The sequence below is a fragment of the Sander lucioperca genome, unplaced genomic scaffold, assembly GCF_008315115.2.
Source record: "Sander lucioperca isolate FBNREF2018 unplaced genomic scaffold, SLUC_FBN_1.2 Unpl_15, whole genome shotgun sequence".
Lineage (NCBI taxonomy): Eukaryota > Metazoa > Chordata > Actinopteri > Perciformes > Percidae > Sander > Sander lucioperca.
In genome coordinates, this window is record NW_023396186.1 from 12,993 (window position 1) to 35,252 (window position 22,260).

The 22,260-nt window shown below is 48.4% G+C and overlaps 1 protein-coding gene across 1 annotated transcript; it reads right to left on the reverse strand.

Moving 5' to 3' along the window:
• Positions 1-17,718: 17,718 nt before the first annotated feature.
• On the reverse strand, positions 17,719-18,229 carry LOC118494537 (induced myeloid leukemia cell differentiation protein Mcl-1 homolog). Its single transcript, XM_035998841.1, has 2 exons — positions 17,968-18,229; positions 17,719-17,877 (listed from the first exon to the last, which is right to left on the reverse strand). Exons 1-2 carry the CDS (start codon positions 18,175-18,177, stop codon positions 17,761-17,763), a joined length of 327 nt encoding a protein of 108 aa, XP_035854734.1. The 5' UTR covers positions 18,178-18,229; the 3' UTR covers positions 17,719-17,760.
• Positions 18,230-22,260: the final 4,031 nt, after the last annotated feature.

Sequence of the window (22,260 nt, forward strand, 5' to 3'; positions counted from 1 at the left end):
AACCCTCACAGTTTCAGTTACATCTGTTTCATTATTTGCATCAGGTAATTCAACTTTTGATTATGAGTCAACTTTATTGGTATGAGAAGGATGTGTGCACACATGCAATAGCGACACTCAGACACTCAAAGGCTGTGACTTACTTTAATGTGTTTCATACAGCGTGGTCAATACACAGAACACAACAATGTCAAGAAGTTAACCCATTTCAATCGTTATAGTAGACTTAAACAGAAGAAACAAATACAAAGACGAATAAAGGCCTTCTTTCCTAGGCCTTCCAAACAATCATTTCCTAACTAAATATCTATCCAAAGTATTAGGCACGACCTTGGGTCCCGGACTCGAATATTTAGATGACAGTACTACAGTCGAACAAGGTTCCTCCAACTGAGACGCGCACACAGTATTTGCCAGACGCTCCAAATATCGTGTCATGGAAGCACTGCTGGGCCCCAGTGGAGCGCTTGGCTTTTTCACCACATTGGAAGACATGTTTGAAAATATCACTAGAAATGGACTCTGAAACAGTTGTTATCGTCAGAGACCATCTTAGGCCCAAGATCCGAATCCTCGTCCTCTGATGGGCTCTCGTCCGGATCGGTTGAGGGATCCTCACTGTCTATCGGTTCCTCTGCACGGTCACGGTCCCTCTGGTCCTCGTAATCGGATTCAAGGGTGTCACTAGGCCACACGGCTTGCTTGGTCAAATTATCAAAGTCAGCAGCCTCTCCATGTAACCGTGGCATCTGTGACTGTGTAGCACCAGGGCTCCACCGTGAAGCTGTAGCCACGGGGTAGTTACTGAATGACCCCTGTGGCTTCCCTTGCTGTATTGTTTCACATTTCTGGCTGGGCGTATCGTGAGGCCTGACCTTTTGGGTCTTACTGTGCGATTTTCTCTTCTCTTGTCTGGCCTGGGTGACTGGGGAAGTGGGGCATTTTATATTGACATTGACCCCACCCCAATGCACCTCCGATTCCGATTCCGTCTCTGGGGCTGAAAGCTTATTTTTGTAAGGCGGGGAATCTTGTTTCCGTGGGGCATGTGTGTTCTTATTAGGCTTTACTGTTTTACACCTCTTAGACCTCTTCTGTCTCTTTCTAGTCTCCTCTTCTCTTTTAGAACGCGGGACAGACATTTCCTTTTCAGCCCTGATCAGTTTCTCCTTCACACGGCTCTCCTTCACACGGCTCTCCTTCACACGTCTCTCCTTCGAATGTTTGGGCCGCTTTACAGTGGGTTTGATCAACTCCTCATCTGACGAGGATGACAGTGCGCGCTTAAACGCACCAGTGTCCCCTGTGGTGTCACCACCAGAGCCGGGCTGGCGAGAGTAGTCTTCTTCTTCGGACTCTGAATGAGACACACGCTTATGTCTTCGAACAGCCCTCCTCCTTTGACGCTGCGCACAGAATGCCTCTTCGTCCTCCTCCTCATAACTGCTAGTGTCCTCCTCTGTAGGACCGTCATCTACGAATTTGTCACTGTAATCATATTCATCAGGACTCTCGATCTCGTCCCTATACATTGTTGCTTCCAAGTCCTCGCCACGAATCTCATTTTCAGCCTCTTCATCGCACTCTTCCTCGTTGCCGCTCGCTTCCACGGCCTCGCACAGCATATGGTCATTGTACCTCATTATCGGCTTGTGGATTTGTGACCCGCGAGCCTGAGCCTTCATGTCGAACTTGGCCCCGAATGACTTAGAGGTTGAAGGCATATCCTCGTCACACCACTCCTCCTCCTCTTCGTCCTCCTGACAACACTCCTCTTGCTCGCTGGTCCACCGCTCCTCCTCCTCCTCGCTCGTTGCTTCCACAACCTCAGAGTCTCGCTCCTCGTAGCTCCCCGTAGACTTACAAGTCGACTGCTTATTCCTATCATTTGTGCGATCTTGCTTGACAGCTCTCGTGTGTTGTAATTGTTTCTCATGTCCACGTCTTTTGCCACGGAAACCGCTAGGGTTCCTCTCAATGCAACGTGTAGTCTGGGCCGAACGCCCCATGGATTGACTTTGGGCCCCCTGGAAAGACATCAGTATCTTGCGTTTCCAGTGCTCTGTGGACGTAGACGCTAAGCAATCCATGAGAGCTTTACTGAGTCTATCCTGCAAGCTATGGCTATTGAGCACATTGACCACGGGGCGATTGTTAATGACCCACTCTTTAAGGATGACGCTGTGTCTACGGTCCAGGAGAGTGTTGTCTAGCGCAAGGAGGGTGCAAACAGCTTCTCTCCTCAGATGTTCGCCAGTCAGCCATGGTTCACTCATCAGCAGAGTTGACATGTTCTTTAGCCACGTACAAATGGGAACAGCTTCCGGTATGGCTATAGAGTACAGACTGCTCTGGACTCCGGTCTTGACCTTGTTGCGCTCCTTGCCCTCGGCTGCAGGGTTAGAAGGCCCGTCGGTGCCATCTGCTTCTTCGGCGTGCTCTCCTCTCAACTTGAGCCCTTTCTTTACTTTTTTGTACTTGGTGCGGAGTTTTATAAAGACCACCTTAGCTTTGGAATACAGCTGCCCCAAAGTTTTGTCCTTATTCGCGTCAGGTCTGATCAAGCTGTGCCACATTTTCTGGGCTTTGGGTGCGTTGTCCACGGCACAATCTTTGTACAACGCTTTGCATGCTAACACCATCTTCTCATCGCCCTGATATCTCACTTGACCGTAAGTTGAGGCAATGTAACCCAACTCGGTCCAGTCCATTGCCATCTGCGCCAAAATCATACTGTGGCGCCTATTCTGTACGGCAGTATTGACGTGTCTGTCAGAGGTGTACATGTTCCAAAACCTCTGATATTCATGCACTTTCTTCATGGGGCAATGTAACAGCTCTGCTACTGCGAACGCATTGGGGATCTTGCTGTCCATGAATTTAATGGCCAAGTCCACAACTTCAATCGCGACGGGATCCCCAATTGTGCTAGCAATGTGCTTGGGTGTATAATTGCACCAGCTGTTTGGGTTGACACGTTTAATGAAGGCTGCCAATGCGGGATTGTATATCTCCTGATGCATCTCGGGTCCGAGGATGAAAGTATCCCTTTCCAAGTCCTTTATCGTGTCATGCCAACTGCTCACTAGCTCCCCGCTGCCCTTAACACAACTTCGTTTCACGGCCCTGCAAAACCTAACCGTTGTGGACACATAGAGCTCAGGTATCTCATCCTGTCCCTGTCTCAGGATGACAACCGAGACCAGGTACACCGTCTTGCCATCCACTGACCCACTGGTCCTTTTGTAGTAGACAGTAGGGGTGCAACCGTTCTCGTAATGGAAGTGTGTCAAATTGTATCTCACTTGCTCTCCCTGGAGACAATCCAGGCTCTTATCACGTTTACTCTTCATCATTTCAGCCGCATCTGTTCCTACCACGCAGCACATGGGATCTATCTCGCACATGTGAGAGGCCAGGGCCTCGCTGTTGCTCTGGGTACCCGGTTTGGCTTCACTGCTCAGTAGCTGGGAAGGATGGATTTGTTGAAAGCAAGGCATAAGAGCTGTTAAGTCTGTGGGCACCTCTAGGGCCATGTCCCAGAATTCATACTTGTTACAGGTGACAACCTTCAGCAACTCGAGACTTTCGTGTCCCGGAACAAACAGCACCTCTTGTAAGAAGAACGTCTTCCCATGAACTTCCCCAATTTGCGGCATTTCTACGATGTAGGTTCCGATCATGGATCTGTGACTGTCGTATAAAATGATATTTTGGGTGCCAGAGGACTGCGTGACAACAGGGATAACCTTCTTCTTACCATTGGGCTTACTCAGCTCCGCTTGTGGCACATAGAAGACAGTGTAGTTACCGGATGCGATAAGCAGGTGTTTCATGCCAACCTTGTCCACATTTGCAATACAGTCAAATCCGTTCCCTCCTTCGACGTCCACTAGGTCCATAAGCGCACGTAACAGCTCGACCGATGGTTCCTGCCTGATATGTTTGGCGTTCTGGAGCACCTTGTCCCTGATAGTCTTGTGGATGTTTGTTGGGTTGAGCCTTTGCTCCCTTTCAGACAGTTCGGCTTGCTGGCGCACCATTAGATTGGCCACGGAGTCGAAGAGTCCTTCTGCGCTTGCACATGCAAAGACATCTTTGTAGCTCGAGTCGTCATACCATTTAGGTTTCTCTGTTACGATAAATCTCGGGTTGTTATACGCCATGTCGTTAGGCTCAATAACTTCACCTGGGTTAAACTTGAATGCAAACTGTGCTCTTGAAGCAACCCGCTTGTGCACAAGGCTTTGTGTGCTGTTCCACGGTGGGTGACCGGAGCCAGTCCTGAGCCTATGAAGCCTCAGAGGTTGTGAGGCAGATGTGGATCTTGCGAGGGCTTTTAACCAGAGTTTGACAGAGAACTCCCTCCCCTATCATTTGCATGATACAGAAGCTGGGAAGCGCCAGAGATTCAGCAACGGGTCACTGTCCAAGCTCAGGCTGTTGATCCTAGCTCCGGCTCGTGATCCGAGCGCTGGCTGAGGGTCCAAGCGCTGGCTGAGGATCCGAGCGCAGGCTGATGATCCAAGCAAAGGCTGATGATCCGAACAAAGGCTTATGGTCGAAGCAAAGGCAGAAGATCCGAGCGTAGGCTGTTGCTCAGTTTTTGTATTCGGTGGTTGGGCGGCCTTACATTAGCTCTGCACACTATAGACACCAGATAGCCAGCCGGGAATCATCCGAGACCTAACTTGACCAAACACAGTCTTCATTGTATCAAACGAACTGTGGTGCGTATCACGCTAACAATCAGGACCTGAACCAGTGGCATCTATGGACACCGCACATTTTGATTCGTATCGTTTTTCTGAGTCAACGATCAGCAAGTCTGGGAACTGGTATATATTGAACCGAACATGGTCTTGGTTTATGCAGAAGCTGAACGAGCGCTGGTGGGGCTCCGTATCTGAGGAGTACATTGAGTCTTTCCTAAATAGACCCGACGTTGATGATGGGGCTATTGTCATCGCAGAGAACTTTAATGTCACAGATCCAGGAATAGTGTGCTCAGGTATGCTGAAGTTAAACAATACCATATTCAGATTTGATATCTGCCTTGACGGAGGCTTTTACAGGAAACACTTACGTGGGCACCTTGACATCCCTGCGATTGAAAATCTCCCAACCGGACGCTTAATGGCTAGACCAGAAGGCATCGCTGATGGTCCGAAAAGGTTTTCTGGGGCATGTGTAGTGGAAGAGATGCGTGACATGATACAGTTGCTAAAAGGTGCATGGTGGGGACTTACACTTGTCCGTAACACAGACTTTTTGGAGTGTAGAGAACAGGTAGAGGATCTGCAAAGAATGAACAATGGATACTACTGTAATCCTGCTGCAGCGATCTGTTATATGGACGAAGACAGTTTTGGACACCTCTTCGAAATCATAACCTCAGACCTGCGAATATACCATGTGACGTTCTGTGGCACCGGGTTTAAGCTTAAAACAGACAATTGTGAAACCAAACGCTTTGCCACGCTCCGAAGTTTGTTGGACCACATGACCACAGTTGAAAGGGTTACATTTGTGAGAAGACCCCCTCCGACACTGCAACAAATCTGCAGGAGGGCGATCAAGGATGATCAGGAGACCATTAACGTCCTTCCACGACATCTTGAGGACTTCATGGGTGACGGTCCGTAAGCCCAAAAATCACGTCCGTGAAACCCTGAACATGTCTTTTTCACACCCCAATTGTGTGCATCGTTACTGCTTTATTATACACGGTGTAAGTGCCATTTATTTCTGTTGTCTGTATTCACATTGCAATGTACTGAGTTTGCACATTTCACCCATTAAAGACAGTGAATGTACATTGGTTTTTCTATTGTTTTTATTCACGTGTACTCAGCTTGCACATTTACCCCATAGTAGACGCGACACCAATGCTTCAATGACATATGAGTATACAACACAAAAGTCAAGTGGGTTCTCCTGATCAACACGTGTGTGATGTGACAGTGTGATGTTGACCACACTGTCGATTTCTTGATCCTCACACACCTCGGGACTGTGCACGCGATGGATGAGTTTATTGTACACGGCGAGGAGAGTTGATCGGTAGAGTTTGGTTAGGGACACAGAGCCGGTCACTTCACCTATGTTCTCCAAGGGCTCTCAATCAAGACTTTGATGTACACACATAGCCATCTACACACCACACGGGAAAGAGAATGACGGAGGTTTACAAGGACATCGAAAGCACCTTACGTTTTATCCAAGGCCTAGAGGCTTTCTGACATCATGAAGGCCAATGCACAGGCTGACAGTCCAAGAGCTGGCTGAGGATCCAAGTGCAGGCTGAGGATGCTAGTGCAGGCTGAGGATCCGAGTTCAGGCTCTTGCTCAGTTTTTATCTTCTCGGGTTGGGTGGCCTCATATTAGCTCTGCACACTATAGTCACCCAAACCTCCTATCTTCTCTATCTGGCAGTGACTGAGCTAGGGTGAAAGTGTCTGAGACTCTTGGTTAGAGAGAGACTGGGAAAAAAGAAGCATTTGTTACAATCAGGACCTGAACCAGTGGCATCTATGGACACCGAACATTTTGATTCGTACCGTTTTTCTGAATCAACGATCAGCAAGTCTGGGAACTGGTATATATTGAACCGAACATGGTCTTGGTTTTTACAGAATCTGAACAAGCACTGGTGGGGCTCCGTATCTGAAGAGCACATTGAGTCTTTCCTGAATAGACCCGAGGTTGACGATGGGGCTATTGTCTTAGCAGAAAACTTTAATGGTACAGCTCCAGGAATAGTGTGCTCAGGTATGCTGAAGTTCAACAATACCATAATCAGATTTGATATGGGCCTCGACCGAGTCTATCACAGGGAAAACGGACATTGGCACCATGACACTCTTGTGATGGAAAACGTCCCAAGAGGATGCTTAATGGCTAGACCACAAGACTTCCCTGATGGTCCAAAAAGGTTTTCTGGGGCATGTGTAGTGGAAGAGATGCGTGACATGATACAGCTGCTAAAAGGTGCATGGTGGGGACTTACACATGGCCGTAACACAGATTCATTGGAGTGTAGAGAACAGATGGAGGATCTACAAAGAATGAAAGCGGGATATCACTGTAATCCCGCTGCCGCGATCTGTTATATGGATGAAGACACTTGTGGACACCTCTTCGAAGTTGTAACCTCAGACCTGCGATTATACCATGTGACTTTCTGTGGCACTGGGTTTAAGCTTAAAACAGACAATGGTGAAAGCAAACACTTCTCCACACTCCGCAGTTTGTTGGACCACATGACTACAGTTGAAAGGGTGACATTTGTGAGAAGACCGCCTCCTACTCTGCAACAATTATGTAGGAGGGCGATCAAGGATGATCATGAGACCATTACTGTCCTCCCACGACATCTTGGAGACTTTGTGGGGCTCGGTCCACAGGCCCAAAAATCACGTCCGTGAACATGAAACCCTGAACATGTCTATTTCACACCCCAATTGTGTGCATCGGTATTGCTTTATTATACATGGTGTAAGTACCATTTATTTATGTTGTCTGTATTCACATTGCAATGTACTGAGCTTGCACATTTCACCCATAATAGAAGCGACACCAATGCTTCAATGACATATGATTATACAACACATAAGTCAACTGGGTTCTCCTGATCAACACGTCGACGACGACTGTCCGAGCGCAGCTGACTGTCCGAGCGCATGCCCAGTGTCCGAGTGCAAGCTGAGTGTCCGAGCGCAGGCTCAGTGTCCGAGCTCAGGCTGAGAGCCTGAGCACAAACAAACTGTGGTGCGTATCATGCTAACAATCAGAACCTGGACCAATGGCATCTATGGACACCGTACATTTTGATTCATACCGTTTTTCTGAATCAACGATCAGCAAGTATGGGAACTGGTCTACATTGAACCGAACATGGTCTCCATTTGTACAGTACATGAGTGACAGATGGTGGGGCTCCGTATCTGAAGAGCGTATCGAGTCTTTCCTGAATAGACCCGAGGTTGCTGCTGGGGCTATAGTCATTGCAGAAAACTTCAGTGACACACAGCTACCGAATGTGTGTTCAGGTATGCTGAAGACCGACAATACCATAATCAAATTTCACATCCTCCTCCATCACGGCTGTTACACATGCACAAAATTCCAAAAATGGCAAAGAGGCAGTCTTGATCAGAGGGTACAAATTCTGATGAGTGAAGTCCCGGGCGGGTACTTATTGGCTAGACCGGGAGACATCCCTGATGGTCCGAAAAGGTTTTCTGGAGCACGTGTAGTGGACGAGATGCGTGACATGATACAGTTGCTGAAAGGCGCATGGTGGGGACTATCACATGGCAGGTACAGAAATTCATTGGAGTATGGTGAACAGATAGAGGATCTAGAAAGAATGAAAGAGGGACACCACTGTATTTCCGCTGCAGCGATCTGTTACATGAGTGAAGACAGTTGTGGACACCTCTTCGAAATCATAGCCTCAGACTGGCGAATATACTATGTGACGTTCTGTGACGGCGGCTTTAAACTTAAACCCGGCAATATTTACCAATTTAAACACTTCTCCACGCTCCGAAGTTTGTTGGACCACATGACCACAGTTGAAAAGGTGACATTTGTGAGAAGACCACCTCCTACACTGCAACAAATCTGCAGGAGGGCGATCAAGAATGATCGTGAGACAATCCAGGTCCTTCCACGACATCTTGAAGACTTCATGGCGGTCGGTCGAAAATAATGTCCGTGAACATGAAACCCTGAACATGTCTATTTCACGCCCCAATTGTGTATTGTATTGGTATTGCTTTATTATACACGGTGTAAGTACCATTCATTTCTGTTGTTTATATTCACATTGCAATGTACTGAGCTTGTACACTTCACCCATTAAAGACTGTGAATGCACATTTGTTTATTTCTACTGTTTTAATTTATGTGTACTCAGCTTGCACATTTCACCCATAGTAGAAGTGACACCAATGCTTAGATGACATATGATTACTCAACACCTCGGGACTGTGCACGCTATGGATAAGTTTATTGTAAATGGTGAGGTCAGTTGATCCGTAGAGTTTGGTTAGGGACACAGAGCTGGTGACTTCACCTATGTTCTCCGAGGGGCTCTCGTTCAAGACTTTGATGTACACACATAGCCGTCTGAGACAAGGCTGTGGATCCGAGCGCAGGCTGACTGTCCGAGCACAGGCTGTCTGTATCACATGCAAGAATTGTGCAACACCAGCAATAACAAGGGTAGTACTTCTAGTGTCCCATGTACGCATAAGGGTTAGGGAGCACACTACTCAATGTTTGTCAGACCGGAGAATACCACACCAAGTAGTCATGGCAGCTAGGAGAGACACGACTGGGGTCATGGAGTGCACCGTATTGCCTCACAGAGAGGCAAATACAGCTGTGGTAGAGAAGATCAAGGTGCCTTGCAACAGGAAAGCATTGTTCCTAGCGGTTGGGACCGACATATTGGATGAGAAGACATATCACGAATTGTCCTTTGGTGCGTTGTCTCCGAATGACAGAGCAACCTTTCAATTTCTGCTGTATCTGACATATTGCTGCAAAGGGGAGTTCCTACAAGTAACTCTAGAGAACACAGATTTTGGCAGCATGTCACCTCCCATTAGAGAGGACTTTGCTCACGGGCACCTATTCTGTTTTATATTAGACATGAGCGAAGAGAGCTTGTGTGACAAACAATCCAATCTGGGCAGAGTGGACATGGACGATGACATGGGCGAGCATGTATCCAGTACCCAGCTATACAGTCTCATGAACACGATTAACATGGACGTGTTCAGAGGAGAGGAGGAGCCCGAAGATAACACGGGCTCGCAAGCAGCCTCAGCTGACGAAACCCTCGAGGAAGCATTCAAGGCGTTCATGCGTCTACAGTTGGTTAGGAAAAAGGCATCTTCGCTAAACAATGCTATGTTATCCATGAGAGACGACAAGGGCGAGTTGGGCTCCATGTTCGAGTGGATCGATATCTGCAGTGACACACTGAACGCCAACAAGGTGGACAAGAAGAAAGTCAAGGACCTACAGGGTTCAATGTACACACCAGCGTGTAGCCGACAGGCTGTCGTCCTGCCAGAGCCTATTACCGCCCTGAATCTCAAATCTCTGGAGAACTCGATAGGTAGGATCACAGACTGCGTGAGCAAAGGGGAGGGCAAGGCGTTGTTCCTGTCGGTCATGTCTAAGCTCACGGGCATGCAATGGTTGAAACAGAAAGTTGTGCAAACGGGCTATAACAAGAACATGCCAGAGGACAGGAAATTCATGAAACGGCTGAGATGTTTCACGAGTGAACTCGACGGTTCGTCGATACGCGGCGAGGTCGACATTGAAGGACTGTTGGTATTCAGGTACTCTCTGGAGAAACTCATCGAGCGGGAGAACCCGGATCTGTTTGTCAAATCTCTGATTCACAGGCACGTTCCCGTCTCACAGACCCGCATTGACACTGTGTTATGTGAAATAAAGAGCAAACGCAGAACGAAAGCTCTGGCCTCTTTGCTGAACCACGCACGGTGTTATTGCAAGAGGAGTAGGCACACGGAGGTACGCAGTGCTTGCACCGGACTGTGTCAGACCGCATACTCGTGTTTTTACAATTCCTCTGAGCAACACCCGTTCGTCGTGAGCAAAAGTGACCACAGTTACCACATTGCGCGTCTGTACCCTCATCTGGGTAAACTGGAGCTCCTCAGCAAAGAAATGAAAGTCAAATACAGAGGACGCTGGCTATTTGAGAGCATAGCGAACATGGTCTTCACTACCCTCATCAGGCGCCGGTTCAACGAGAACGAATCACTGTACCAAGGTTTGAGCGAAGTGATAGACGGGAATATGAGCAACGCGAGTCTGTCTCTCGGGCACGGTCTCGCTGACATCCACGAGTCATTGTACCTTGTGCCAGACGATCACAATGACTACCCGAATGAGGCCGGTGCCCTGACTCCACTGAAAGTGTACGACCAGGCATTAGTGCGCCACTTGTTCTGTGACAGCCTGCAAGTCGGCCGGCTGTTTCAAGCGTCGACCACATTCAACTACATCATCTCCAACACGGCTCCCAGGTTCACGACCGAGCGGTTCATGTTGTTCAACAACACGGGTCCGGGAGAGGGCAAGAGCTACGCAAACAATGTGCTAAACTACCAGTTCCGGAGGGTGAAGGGTTGCATAGAGACACTGACATCTTTCACCCCGCAAGCTTTCAAGTACAAGCAGAAGAGAACTGGCTGCGTGGTCATCATAGACGACGCGCACATAACCCACGAGAAGAACATCAAGGCCGCAGACAGGGAGTCCAACGTGATCCCCAATACATTCAAAAACCTCCTGGACACCAGTGTGTTGGAGAGTGATGTGGTGACCAGAGATATGAGCAACGGTAGGGTGACCACGGTAAAGTACGAGGTTACACACAACTGCGGCTTCGTGTGGAACACCAACACAATGGGGTTTGTGAGTGAGGCCTGGGCCGATCGGAGCTTGATCATGGAATCCGAGTTTCCGGAGCAAGTGACCCGTACGCGTAGCACCAAGCAAATACAGGACACAGTGGAGAAATGCAAAATGGACCGAATAGCTGCAGTGTGCCTCTACAGGCAGAATCTGATCCAGTCCGCTACGATGATCGCCATGTCTGACATTGTACAGTTTGGAGAGAGGTTCGACGTGGCCAGAGAAGCCTGTATGGCCGCCCTACGCACGAGCCACATTGTGTGCATGCGGTCCGTCAGTCGCAGGGTTTCGTCGTGTATCAACCATTTAGTGTTTGCCGAGGCTATGAAGTTGGCGTGTCACTTTGTGTTTGACATATGGATACCTCCGTGGACTGAGATCCCGAAAGTCAAGGCTTGTCCCAATTTGAGGACTTACATGAAACATATGAACGAGAACAGGCTCAAAGCGCTGAACAAGTTGTCCTTTGGACAGGTCTGCCTGGAGACCAACGCAGTCTACAAGCTGTGCGCTGCCGCGTGTCTTCCCGACATTTGTCCCCGTGCGCTCGACACACAGGGTCGCTTTGCCTGCAAGGTGCTAGGCTACATCTTAACCCAGATCCACAAGCAGCACCTGAAGACTAGTGTGAAGGATGGACACCTGTGCATTTCAGGTATAGATTCAATGTTTTTCTCAGAGACCGAGATCAAGGGCGGCAATGAGGTTGCACACGAGATGCTCCTGCTGTGCTCGACATGCGAGGTCCCAGCTCGTCAGGGTGCGAACCCCGAGGTGAAGAACTACAAGCTGTGCACCTACAAATTTGCAGTGAACAGGACCGCTCAGCAAAGCAGGAGGGGTCACTCGACTCCCAAGAAAATAGGTTCTGTCACAGTCCCACTCGAAGCAGTGTACGACTTGCTGGCCCTTTACGCGCCGAGTTCACACTCGGGCTTTTGGGATCAGTTGTCATCGGCCATGGTTGAAGCTTATGAAAACAAAGAGTACGGTGAAGTCAACGCTTTTGGGCAGTGTTCGAACGACAACGGGGACGAACAACCGCCTACGCCAAGATTGGCATTCACCTTGGATTTCAACGAGGACCCGGTGCGCGCTCTGATACTGGAGGCGAGTGCAGACATAAAACCCCTGAACGAACTTACGTTTGTGAAGTGTCACTTGTCAGGGGAAAAGTTCCAGTGCTCCGCACCCGTATCTTACGGGAGAGTTATCATGAAGGAGATGTCTCGGGATGCACCTGCGGAAGCTTACGACGAAATGCATGTGAGAGAGTCTACACTAGGTCCGAGAGGCACCTTCCACGGGCCCAGACTTAGCGTGTACTCAACCGACTACTCAGGTGTACCAGTGAAAAACGTCAGCTCGTTTTGCACTACACGGACCGTTTATCACCAGGACAAGATACTTTTGAGAGTCAACTGTGATAATCGCGGCCACTTATCCGAACTGGAAGAGGATTGGGAGTGGAAGGACGCGTGTGAGGTGCTTAACAGTGTTCACGGTGTTGACGTGTTCTCTGTGGAAATGCTTAAACGGGACTATGCTGCAACCATGATGGTGGTAAAGGGAGAGGTGACGAATGCGAAGCCTCAAGAGTCTCCGAGGCTCGGTGCAATGATAAGGGCGCTGCGTGAGACGAACGGGTGCACAGCGCTCGCAATGAGAATGACTAGGTCTGCGGTGCATGACTCGCAAGAGCCTAGGCGTCGAAGGCAAGCTCAGGAAGGCTCACCTACTGCAAGTAGTCAGGGTCGTAAAAGGACTAATTCAAGAGACTCTGTGGACACTCTGAGAGGGGACAGGAGTAAATGCGCAAGGCGAGCTCAGGAAGTGTCACCTACTACAAGTAGCCAGGCTCGTAAAAGGACTAATTCAAGTGACTCTGTGGACACTCTGAGAGTGGAAAGGCGTGAACGTGCAAGGCGAGCTCAGGAAGTCTCACCTACTGCAAGTAGCCAGGCTCGTAAAAGGACTAATTCAAGAGGCTCTGTGGACACTCTTGAGAGTGGACAGGCGTGAACTGCAGCGTGGTAACCAGTTATCATTGTATCTCGTGACATGCAATATGTTGACTATCTATTCTGTGACATGAATGTAAGTGTGTGTGTGTGTGTGAAACTTTTTGTGCAATTAACATTTCATCAAAGCAACATGTTTATTCAAACAGACTATCTTGTGTGTGTGAAATGTTTTTAGGACATATACAATACATCTTGAACATGGAGTTGCATTATTTCTTGTACACAACAATGATTTAAACAGAGTTCCGTTTTTGTGGGATATCTCATTACGATAGACATCTGTGGACGGACTGTCAGCCAGAGCTGTGATACTCAGCCACAGCTCGGATACTAAGCCACAGCTATGATACTTAGCCACAGCTCGGATGCTAAGCCACAGCTGGGACACACAGCCGCGCTCGGATGGTCAACCGTGGACAGAATATCAGCTGTGGCTGGACAGCCGTGGAAGGTGTGTCAACCGTGAAAGGATTGTCAACTGAGCATTGAGAAAGAAAGAGAAACACTCAGCCGTTTAGAGGAGATGGAGACCAGAAGTAAGAGTGCCCAAGGACAGGATAGCTCCTCTAAAGCTGACCCGCGGTGCATCAAGAAAGAAAGAGACGTCCACAACCATGCCGAGGACACAGCAGAGCCTCCCCGCAAGATTGCCATTGTCAGGCCCATGGGGTTACAGTGTAAAACGGATCCCTGGTACAAACTGAGGTTCAAAGTGCTGATGTCAAGCTACAGTAGATTCAAGACCTTGATCGAGACTGAGGGTGATCCAAGAGTTAAACGCGCTCGGGACGAGCTATTCCAGCATATGTTTATGCACCCTACTATACATGCGCACTATATGTATATGATACACCACAGGTGCATAATGTTTTTGAATGCTGTGCAGGATGCCTCAAAGGATTATCGAAGCCCGTGCGATAATGTTGATGTCAGAGGCCTAGCCGACATCGACTTTGATGTATGGCTCACCATCGAGATGGATCAAAGTCTACAGACTGAGACTAGGGTTGAGGCTAGCCCTCAGTGCTCCCAGAATAAGAAACGCGTTTTGACGGAGGGGACTGTTGAGTATGACATGGAAAAGGTCTGGGAACCAATGAAGCATCTGCTGTACTATACACTCTGCTTTGCCTCAAGTCACTGAGCTCATTTCTGCTCAGAGCTGCGTGTGACATGCTGAGCACACACGGCAGAAAAAGCAAACAGGTTTCTATTCATTGTAGTCACTTGTATTTTTGTATTAACACTACATTGTATAGCAAACTGAATAAAAAGAAACCCTTTTGAAATGTACCATTGTGTCTGTGTGATCTCTGTAGAAAGAACAATGTTTAGTGTATAGACGTCATGAGGGTCCTAGTTGAGCTCACAGAAGAGTTTTGCTCACGTGTTGTGTCACATGTGTATGTATGGGCACGATGACTTACAAACTGCATAATATAACATCCGACTTGATGTCTTTCCTACATGCACAGCATCGCCAAGGAGTGGCATCCGTGGTCGGATAGTCAGCCTTCATCGGATAGTCAGCCAAGATATTTTGAGTATAAGTGGAGTCCTCCAAAGAGACTCCTGTCTAAACAACCTCCTTGGTCCTGCCTCACCCGAGTCATGAATACTCTGAGCAAACTTACTAAACAGGTGCTAGAGCTGATGAAAACCACCGATGCGTTCACTTTCGCTTCTGCAGCCCGCAGCCTGAAGTTAGCCAAGACGGATTATAGCAGGGTGTACGAAATACTTTCCACACTGCAAGGCCTTAGCCTTCTGACTAAGTTTGTGGGACAATATACATGCAATACACAATATCGTGAACCATTTGGATTGAGAGAGCGCTCCCGGGGACATCAGATGCACGTTTTTTACCAGTATGTGCGAAACAACCCAGGCGTGTTCTTCATAAATGACTTGATTAAAAAGCTTCATATTCCACGTCGCAATGTGGGGGACATGTTAGTCATACTTAAAGTAATCGGTTGTGTGACAAAAGAAAGACGTCGTGGATATTATAAAACACAGTCAGATTTGGGCCTCTACTGGGCACAGAGGTTGGACAACATCTGGGCTAGCTCCAATAATCCACAGGTTGTCCAGAGTAGCTCGCCAGAGATCGTCTCACATGACAGTGATGTGCCAAGATCGGATTCTCAAATCATCCAGAGTGACTCGCACGATTTCCAGTTTGTGCATATCAACCCCTTATTGGAGTCGCTAACACAGGATGATTGCGGATCCCAGTCGGCGGGGAGCTTACCGGTGCCTGATGATACTACAACGTGCGACTTTGACCAAAGCGAGGAAGCACTGTGTGACTTTCAGCTTGACGAGATCGTGCAGCTTCTAGAGCTCGCGACAGACAACTTGCCTGTGGAAAATCAAGGATCCCTGTCCGCGGGGGGCTTACCAGTGCCCGATGATATTACAACGTGCGACTTTGACCAAAGCGAGGAAGCACTGTGTGACTTTCAGCTTGACGAGATCGTGCAGCTTCTAGAGCTCGCGACAGACAACTTGCCTGTGGAAAATCAAGGATCCCTGTCCGCGGGGGGCTTACCAGTGCCCGATGATACTACAACGTGCGACTTTGACCAAAGCAAAGATGGACTTATTCTGCTTGACGAGGTCGTGCAGCTTCTCGAGCTCACGACAGACAACTTCCCTGTGGCTAATCAGGGATCCCAGTCCGCGTGGGGCTTACCGGTGCCCGATGATACTACAACGTGTGACTTTGACCAAAGCGAAGATGCACTGTTTCTGCTGGACGAGATCTTGCAGTTTGTCGAGCTCATGATGACCAACTTCCCTGTGGATAATCAAGGATCCCTGTCCTCAGGGGGCTTACCGGTGCCCGATGATACCACAACTTGTGACTTTGACCAAAGCGAGGAAGAACTGTGCGACTTTCAACTTGACAAGATCGTGCAGCTTCTAGAGCTTGCGACAGACAACCTACCTGTGGATAATCAAGGATCCCTGTCCGCAGGGGGCTTACCGGTGCACGATGATACCACAACTTGTGACTTTGACCAAAGCGAGGAAGCACTGTGCGACATTCAGCTTGACAAAATAATGCAGCTTGACGAGATCGTGACGACCCACTTTCCTGTGGATAATCAAGGATGCCAGCCCGTGTGGGGCTTACCGGTGCACGATAACACTACAATGTGCAACTTTGACCAAAGCGAAAAAAATGCACTGTTTCTGCTTGACGAAATCATGCAGCTTGACGAGATCGTGACGACCCACTTTCCTGTGGATAATCAAGGATGCCAGCCCGTGTGGGGCTTACCGGTGCACGATAACACTACAATGTGCAACTTTGACCAAAGCGAAAAAAATGCACTGTTTCTGCTTGACGAAATCATGCAGCTTGACGAGATCGTGACGACCCACTTTCCTGTGGATAATCAAGGATGCCAGCCCGTGTGGGGCTTACCAGTGCACGATAACACTACAATGTGCAACTTTGACCAAAGCGAAAAAAATGCACTGTTTCTGCTTGACGAAATCATGCAGCTTGACGAGATCGTGACGACCCACTTTCCTGTGGATAATCAAGGATGCCAGCCCGTGTGGAGCTTACCGGTGCACGATAACACTACAATGTGCAACTTTGACCAAAGCGAAAAAAATGCACTGTTTCTGCTTGACGAGATCATGCAGCTTGACGAGATCGTGACGACCCACTTTCCTGTGGATAATCAAGGATGCCAGCCCGTGTGGGGCTTACCGGTGCACGATAACACTACAATGTGCAACTTTGACCAAAGCGAAAAAAATGCACTGTTTCTGCTTGACGAGATCATGCAGCTTGACGAGATTGTGACAATGATGAACAACTTTCCTGCAGACAAGCTAGAATGGTACCGAGACCTGGAGCTTTGTATGAACCACAGAGAGCTTGTTAGAGACCGCACTATGATGTGACAGGTCACATGAATGTTTCGGTCATTGGGGCGATGCGTGCCCTAGAACCGAGGATTGATCTTGGGATTTAAAAGTGTGTGTAGAGTGACGTTGTAAACACTGTGACATGACTGTGTAAGAGATAAGTCTTTTGTCTGTTTTGACCATGCATGCTGTAGTGTGTAACATTGATAAATAAATGAGAAACAATTAAATTAGAGAACAAACACATTTGTTCAATTGTTTATTATTCCAATCCGATACACACACACACACACACACACACACACACACACACACACACACACACACACACACAATAACTAGTCAACGTTTTCATCGCGGAGCATAAGCATGGTGTTCAATTGATCAACAAGGTCAGAGCAGCCCCAATGCCAGCAAATCCAGCAGCCGTGAGGAGTATGTTTGTCAAAGTAGACTCCTGGTCTGGGACCCGAAAGAACTCCACAAAGCCGTTCTGGAAAGAAAAAAAAAATTGAACTCGACTTTAGCTACTCATCAGAGTGACAAGGGTAGAATTTCTCAGATATACTGTAAGTCAACTGACCCAGGAGTCGTTTCTAACCAGCCAGTCCGTGTGGACAGTCAGCAGGTACAGGGAGATTTCCTCTCCCACTCGCGCCACACAGTCCTCTTTGCCAATCTCATTGAAGCGCTGACACAAAGCAGCACCAAATGCTATCAAGCTGGCAATGCGGCCCCAGTTCATGGTCCCATCATTGAACATGTTCATAGCTATCTGGCTGACAAACCCCATGTCATCATTTCTGGTCCAATGCTCCAATACACGTTTGACCAGACCTAAGGGTCCAGATCAGAAACATGTTAAATTTCCTATAAGCAGCCACAACGGTCATTTGTATACATCAATACCCACCATTATATTCACATCTGTATTTCTGCAATAGGCCAGCCACAACTCTTTTCATTGTAGACAGAGCTTTGCTTTCATCCCACGTAGGTTTCACAAGTCCCGTGAAGTCGTCTAGGCACCTTTGTATGAGTTGCCTAGTCTCATTGTCCGGCGAGTCTCGGGATATCAAGGTGATGCCGGGTTCACCTGCCAAGGCTCTGTTTTTACCCTCAATACCATAACCGCTTGCCTCCATTGTACAAGTAGTGCCTAGCTGCTAGCTCGTTGTCTCACCCAAGGATATGTGTACCCTAGCACTGTCACCTAAGGAGTGATGGTTACTTGCACATCATGGGTCAAGTCATCCTGGGGAGAGGTCTAGAGTACGTAAACACCACAGATCACATCCATTCGTGTAACAAGCCACACAGAAATGAGCAGTGAGTCAGAAGGTAAAAAGCAATGACCTTTATTGAACAGAACGTGACATCAGAACAATGGTCAGGGACAACAGGCCGTAATACATACATACATGTTAAAATACATTCATCACACTCGGATGGGGTACTTGTTCACAACATACACATATTCTTGAGCTTTTCCCAAAGGGAATGTTTCATGGCATCGCAGTGCGGGAAATGGCGATCAGTGGGCAGGGTGGTTATGGCGCTGCAGACAACACAGCGGCGTGCCTCGCAGAATCCTGTATACCCATAACAGGCATCTGTGGCATGAGACGGGAATGCGATGTGTCCCCTTCGGTATCGCTCTTTACCCATGACAGCATCCAGCTCGCTTTTCCGAGTCTTGAACTCTTTTGCAAAGTATGGACAATTGCCGTTGCTGTGATAGAGGTGTTCACCCAGTAAGGTGTCGTTCTCCACAAAGTTGCTAATTGTGCACTTACAACTGAAACAATAGTGAGCGTCAACCGTACCATGAATGTAGTGCATGTTTGCTTGCGGTCCCAGTATGCGGAAGTCACTGGAGCACGCTCCGGCACTGTCGGTTTCGAGGAGTCCCCAACGGTTCAAGGTAAACAGGGGAGCCTTGTCCATGTTGTCGTGCAGTTTCAAAGACATCAGGTTGATTTTGAGAAAATACTTCATGCTTTCACAGCTATAGTTAGGGTGTCCCTCTCCGGTTTCATATGCACAGACAAAGCAGTGTTCGGTCCCGTTGATTGCAACGTTCCCATGCTTTGAGTAGAACATGAACTGGGGGAATGCAACATACCCCCTTAGGAACCGGAGCTTCCCTTGTATGATGAGAAGCTCCTTTTCGTGACCCCTGAGTCTGGCCTTAAAAGACAGACACTGGCCTCCGCCGTACTCAATGTGCACACGATCTGAGTCTGACTTGTCTAAGCCATGTATGTAGCCGGGGTAGTCTTTAGGCTGGTACATCTCTGTACCAGGTATGCGCTTCACCTCATTCAGTAGCTTGTGTCCAGTCTTTGAAGCTGCACCAAAGCCTCTGTGCGTGGTGTTTCTCGGCATTGAGAAGGGTGTTCCCGGCAATGAGAAGGATGTTGCCGGCGATGAGAAGAGTGTTACCTGCGATGAGAGGGGTGTTGCTGGCCATGAGAAGGTTGTGCTCAGATCACTTTCCACTTCCAGATCACTGTCCACTTGACCTTCAGACACGTTCACAAGCGTAGGTGTGCCCTGAATTATCTTCACTTCTGGGTGAGAGCTGGGACTATCTTCGCTATTGCCTGGGTTCTGCATTGTTATAGCACAAATCCGTTTAACACATGAACATCACCCTTGGTTACTACACAATGTCCCTTAGGGTTGTCGTCAAACCAGTTAATATAAGCAAGAAGCAGCCCTGTCTGACCACGGCTGACAGTCCTTCCACGGCTGTCTATCCGACTCTGACTGACGGTCCTTCCACGGCTGTGAGAAACAACCGGGGTCCGAAAGGACGTTGCAACTTGCTTGGCTATCACCTGTTATTGATGTGGTACACCTCTTTGGTCTAATCATGTCATGAGACAGTGTGATATGTTTGTTTTTATTTACACAGTGTTACATACAGCGGCATTGACATGTACGGTCACTACCGAGTCACTTTATTCGGTGCCCCTTCACTGTCCTAGGTGGCACCATTGTGATCGTTGTCCTTAACGTTGCCATCCCTACAATCTGAGCACGACATAGACGATATCCTACGTAGAGAGTCTTGAACCGCACGGCTGACAAATGAACCGGTGCACACCACACATCCCTGGCTTAATAACGTTTGGAGGTCACCTAGCTCCGTTTGTGTGAAGTTGCCAGGCGTTAGATCTTCTAAGAGTGCGATCAAACTGTCTTGCACACGGAGCCCCTCTTCGGGTTCTGTCACACACTCTTCACTCACCCCGAGCATGCAGCACACAGCTATGCACAGCCACCTCTTTAAGCGTAGGAACGCAATGTCCAACGTAGTCTTGGTCAAAAGCTTGCAAGCCACGACCGCGGCCCGGTTCTTCAGGATGTACTCGGTTGTCAACAAAGTCGAAGGCTTTCCGTAGTCCAGGATCAGATACGCACACAGTAAACTGATTGTATTTTGAGCGTTCGTTGGAAACACAGCCCCTTTCAACTTTACAAGTATCTGCCTCTCAGCCTCTTGTATCCCACGTGCATCTGACATGATGTACCTGGGCCTGGGTTCGCCTGCATTGCCGTATGGGTCTACAACCAAGGCCTTGTTTACACCGCGGTTGTGTCGGTTCAAATCCTCCGTATCAATTGTCATGTTCACAGCGTACATCTTGATTGAGAGCGAGAGGCATGCTGCTCGGATGTTACCGATATTCTTCAATAGCTGACGTGTATCATCGCCGAGGTGAGCGCAAGTGGTCACGTATCTGTCCATGAGATTCACAGCTGGTATAAGGACAGAGTTATGATCCTCACCGAGGGTCAACTCGAACCAGCTCACGGCCGCCAGTCGATGGGTCTGGTAATCTCTATCGCCGATCCCCTTATCGTTTGCAGCGTGTTTGGTGTGTAGATGAAATTGGGCAATCAGGGCTTGCTTCATGTCATCCTTATCCATCGCAAACATACCAAAGTCCAAGTTCGGAAACCCCATGACATGTCTATTTGAACGGGGAGAGCATTGTATTTCATCTCTGAACATCTCCCTGGGTATCAGTTGCTGTTTCCTCTTGCGCTTTAAGGGGATACAAGCTGTCACATTAGGTTGGACAGGCACTTGAACGGTGTCCATGGTTTGCATTTCACTATCCTCTGTCCCACTGTGAACGCACCTTTGCATTTAACACCGGACGGGTGTGCGTCCGACGAAGGCTTTGGTCACCGGCAGACTGAGAATATTTCGGGGCCTGGGTTACTAGAGTGTGCGGAGCTACGTGAAGGCATCCGACCGCAGCTACGTGTCTCCGACTGCGGGTATCCAATGCAGATGTAACCAAGGCTAAACTAGCCAAAGCTGACTATCCAATGCTAGACTGGCGTTACCTGACGACGAACCCATGGCTGTTTTCTTGTTGTATCTAATTGTGTAAGCAGTTGCCACGACTGTCACTGGTTTCATCAGTAAAGTCAATGGCGCAGCTGAATGTGTTTTTCTGGGAGTTTCATGAACATACGTTGCGCCATAAACCCAGCACACAGTGTGGGACCTTAACTCGGACACATTGTAGTTGATATACACACGACATACACACATGTCTAGTATTGGAGATATTATTTATTCATAACATTCAGAGCACAATAACACACATTGACATTTCTATACACACAGGTCTTTATACAACAGTGGTTCCAGTCATGGGTTTGGTTCTACTGTATTCCCGGTAAGCATCTTCGACGGTTACTCTTGTGACAGGTTCTCTCGCATCGTCCAGGTCCCTTTGCACAGCCAGGGTTAACACTTGCCTGTTGAGATACGCTGATGCATTGAGTTGTAGTCCCACGTTGTCTGAGAGAGTCTTCACGGCACCGATCAACCTGTGAGCATCAAGCCTTC

Bases quoted from the DNA above. Each gene is read 5' to 3' on its own strand.
- LOC118494537 (XM_035998841.1), bottom strand. From the start codon at position 18,177: ATGGGGTTTGTCAGCCAGATAGCTATGAACATGTTCAATGATGGGACC. The intron at 17,878-17,967 runs GTCAGTTGACTT...TTTTCTTTCCAG, and splicing joins TGGTTAGAAACGACTCCTGG to AACGGCTTTGTGGAGTTCTT.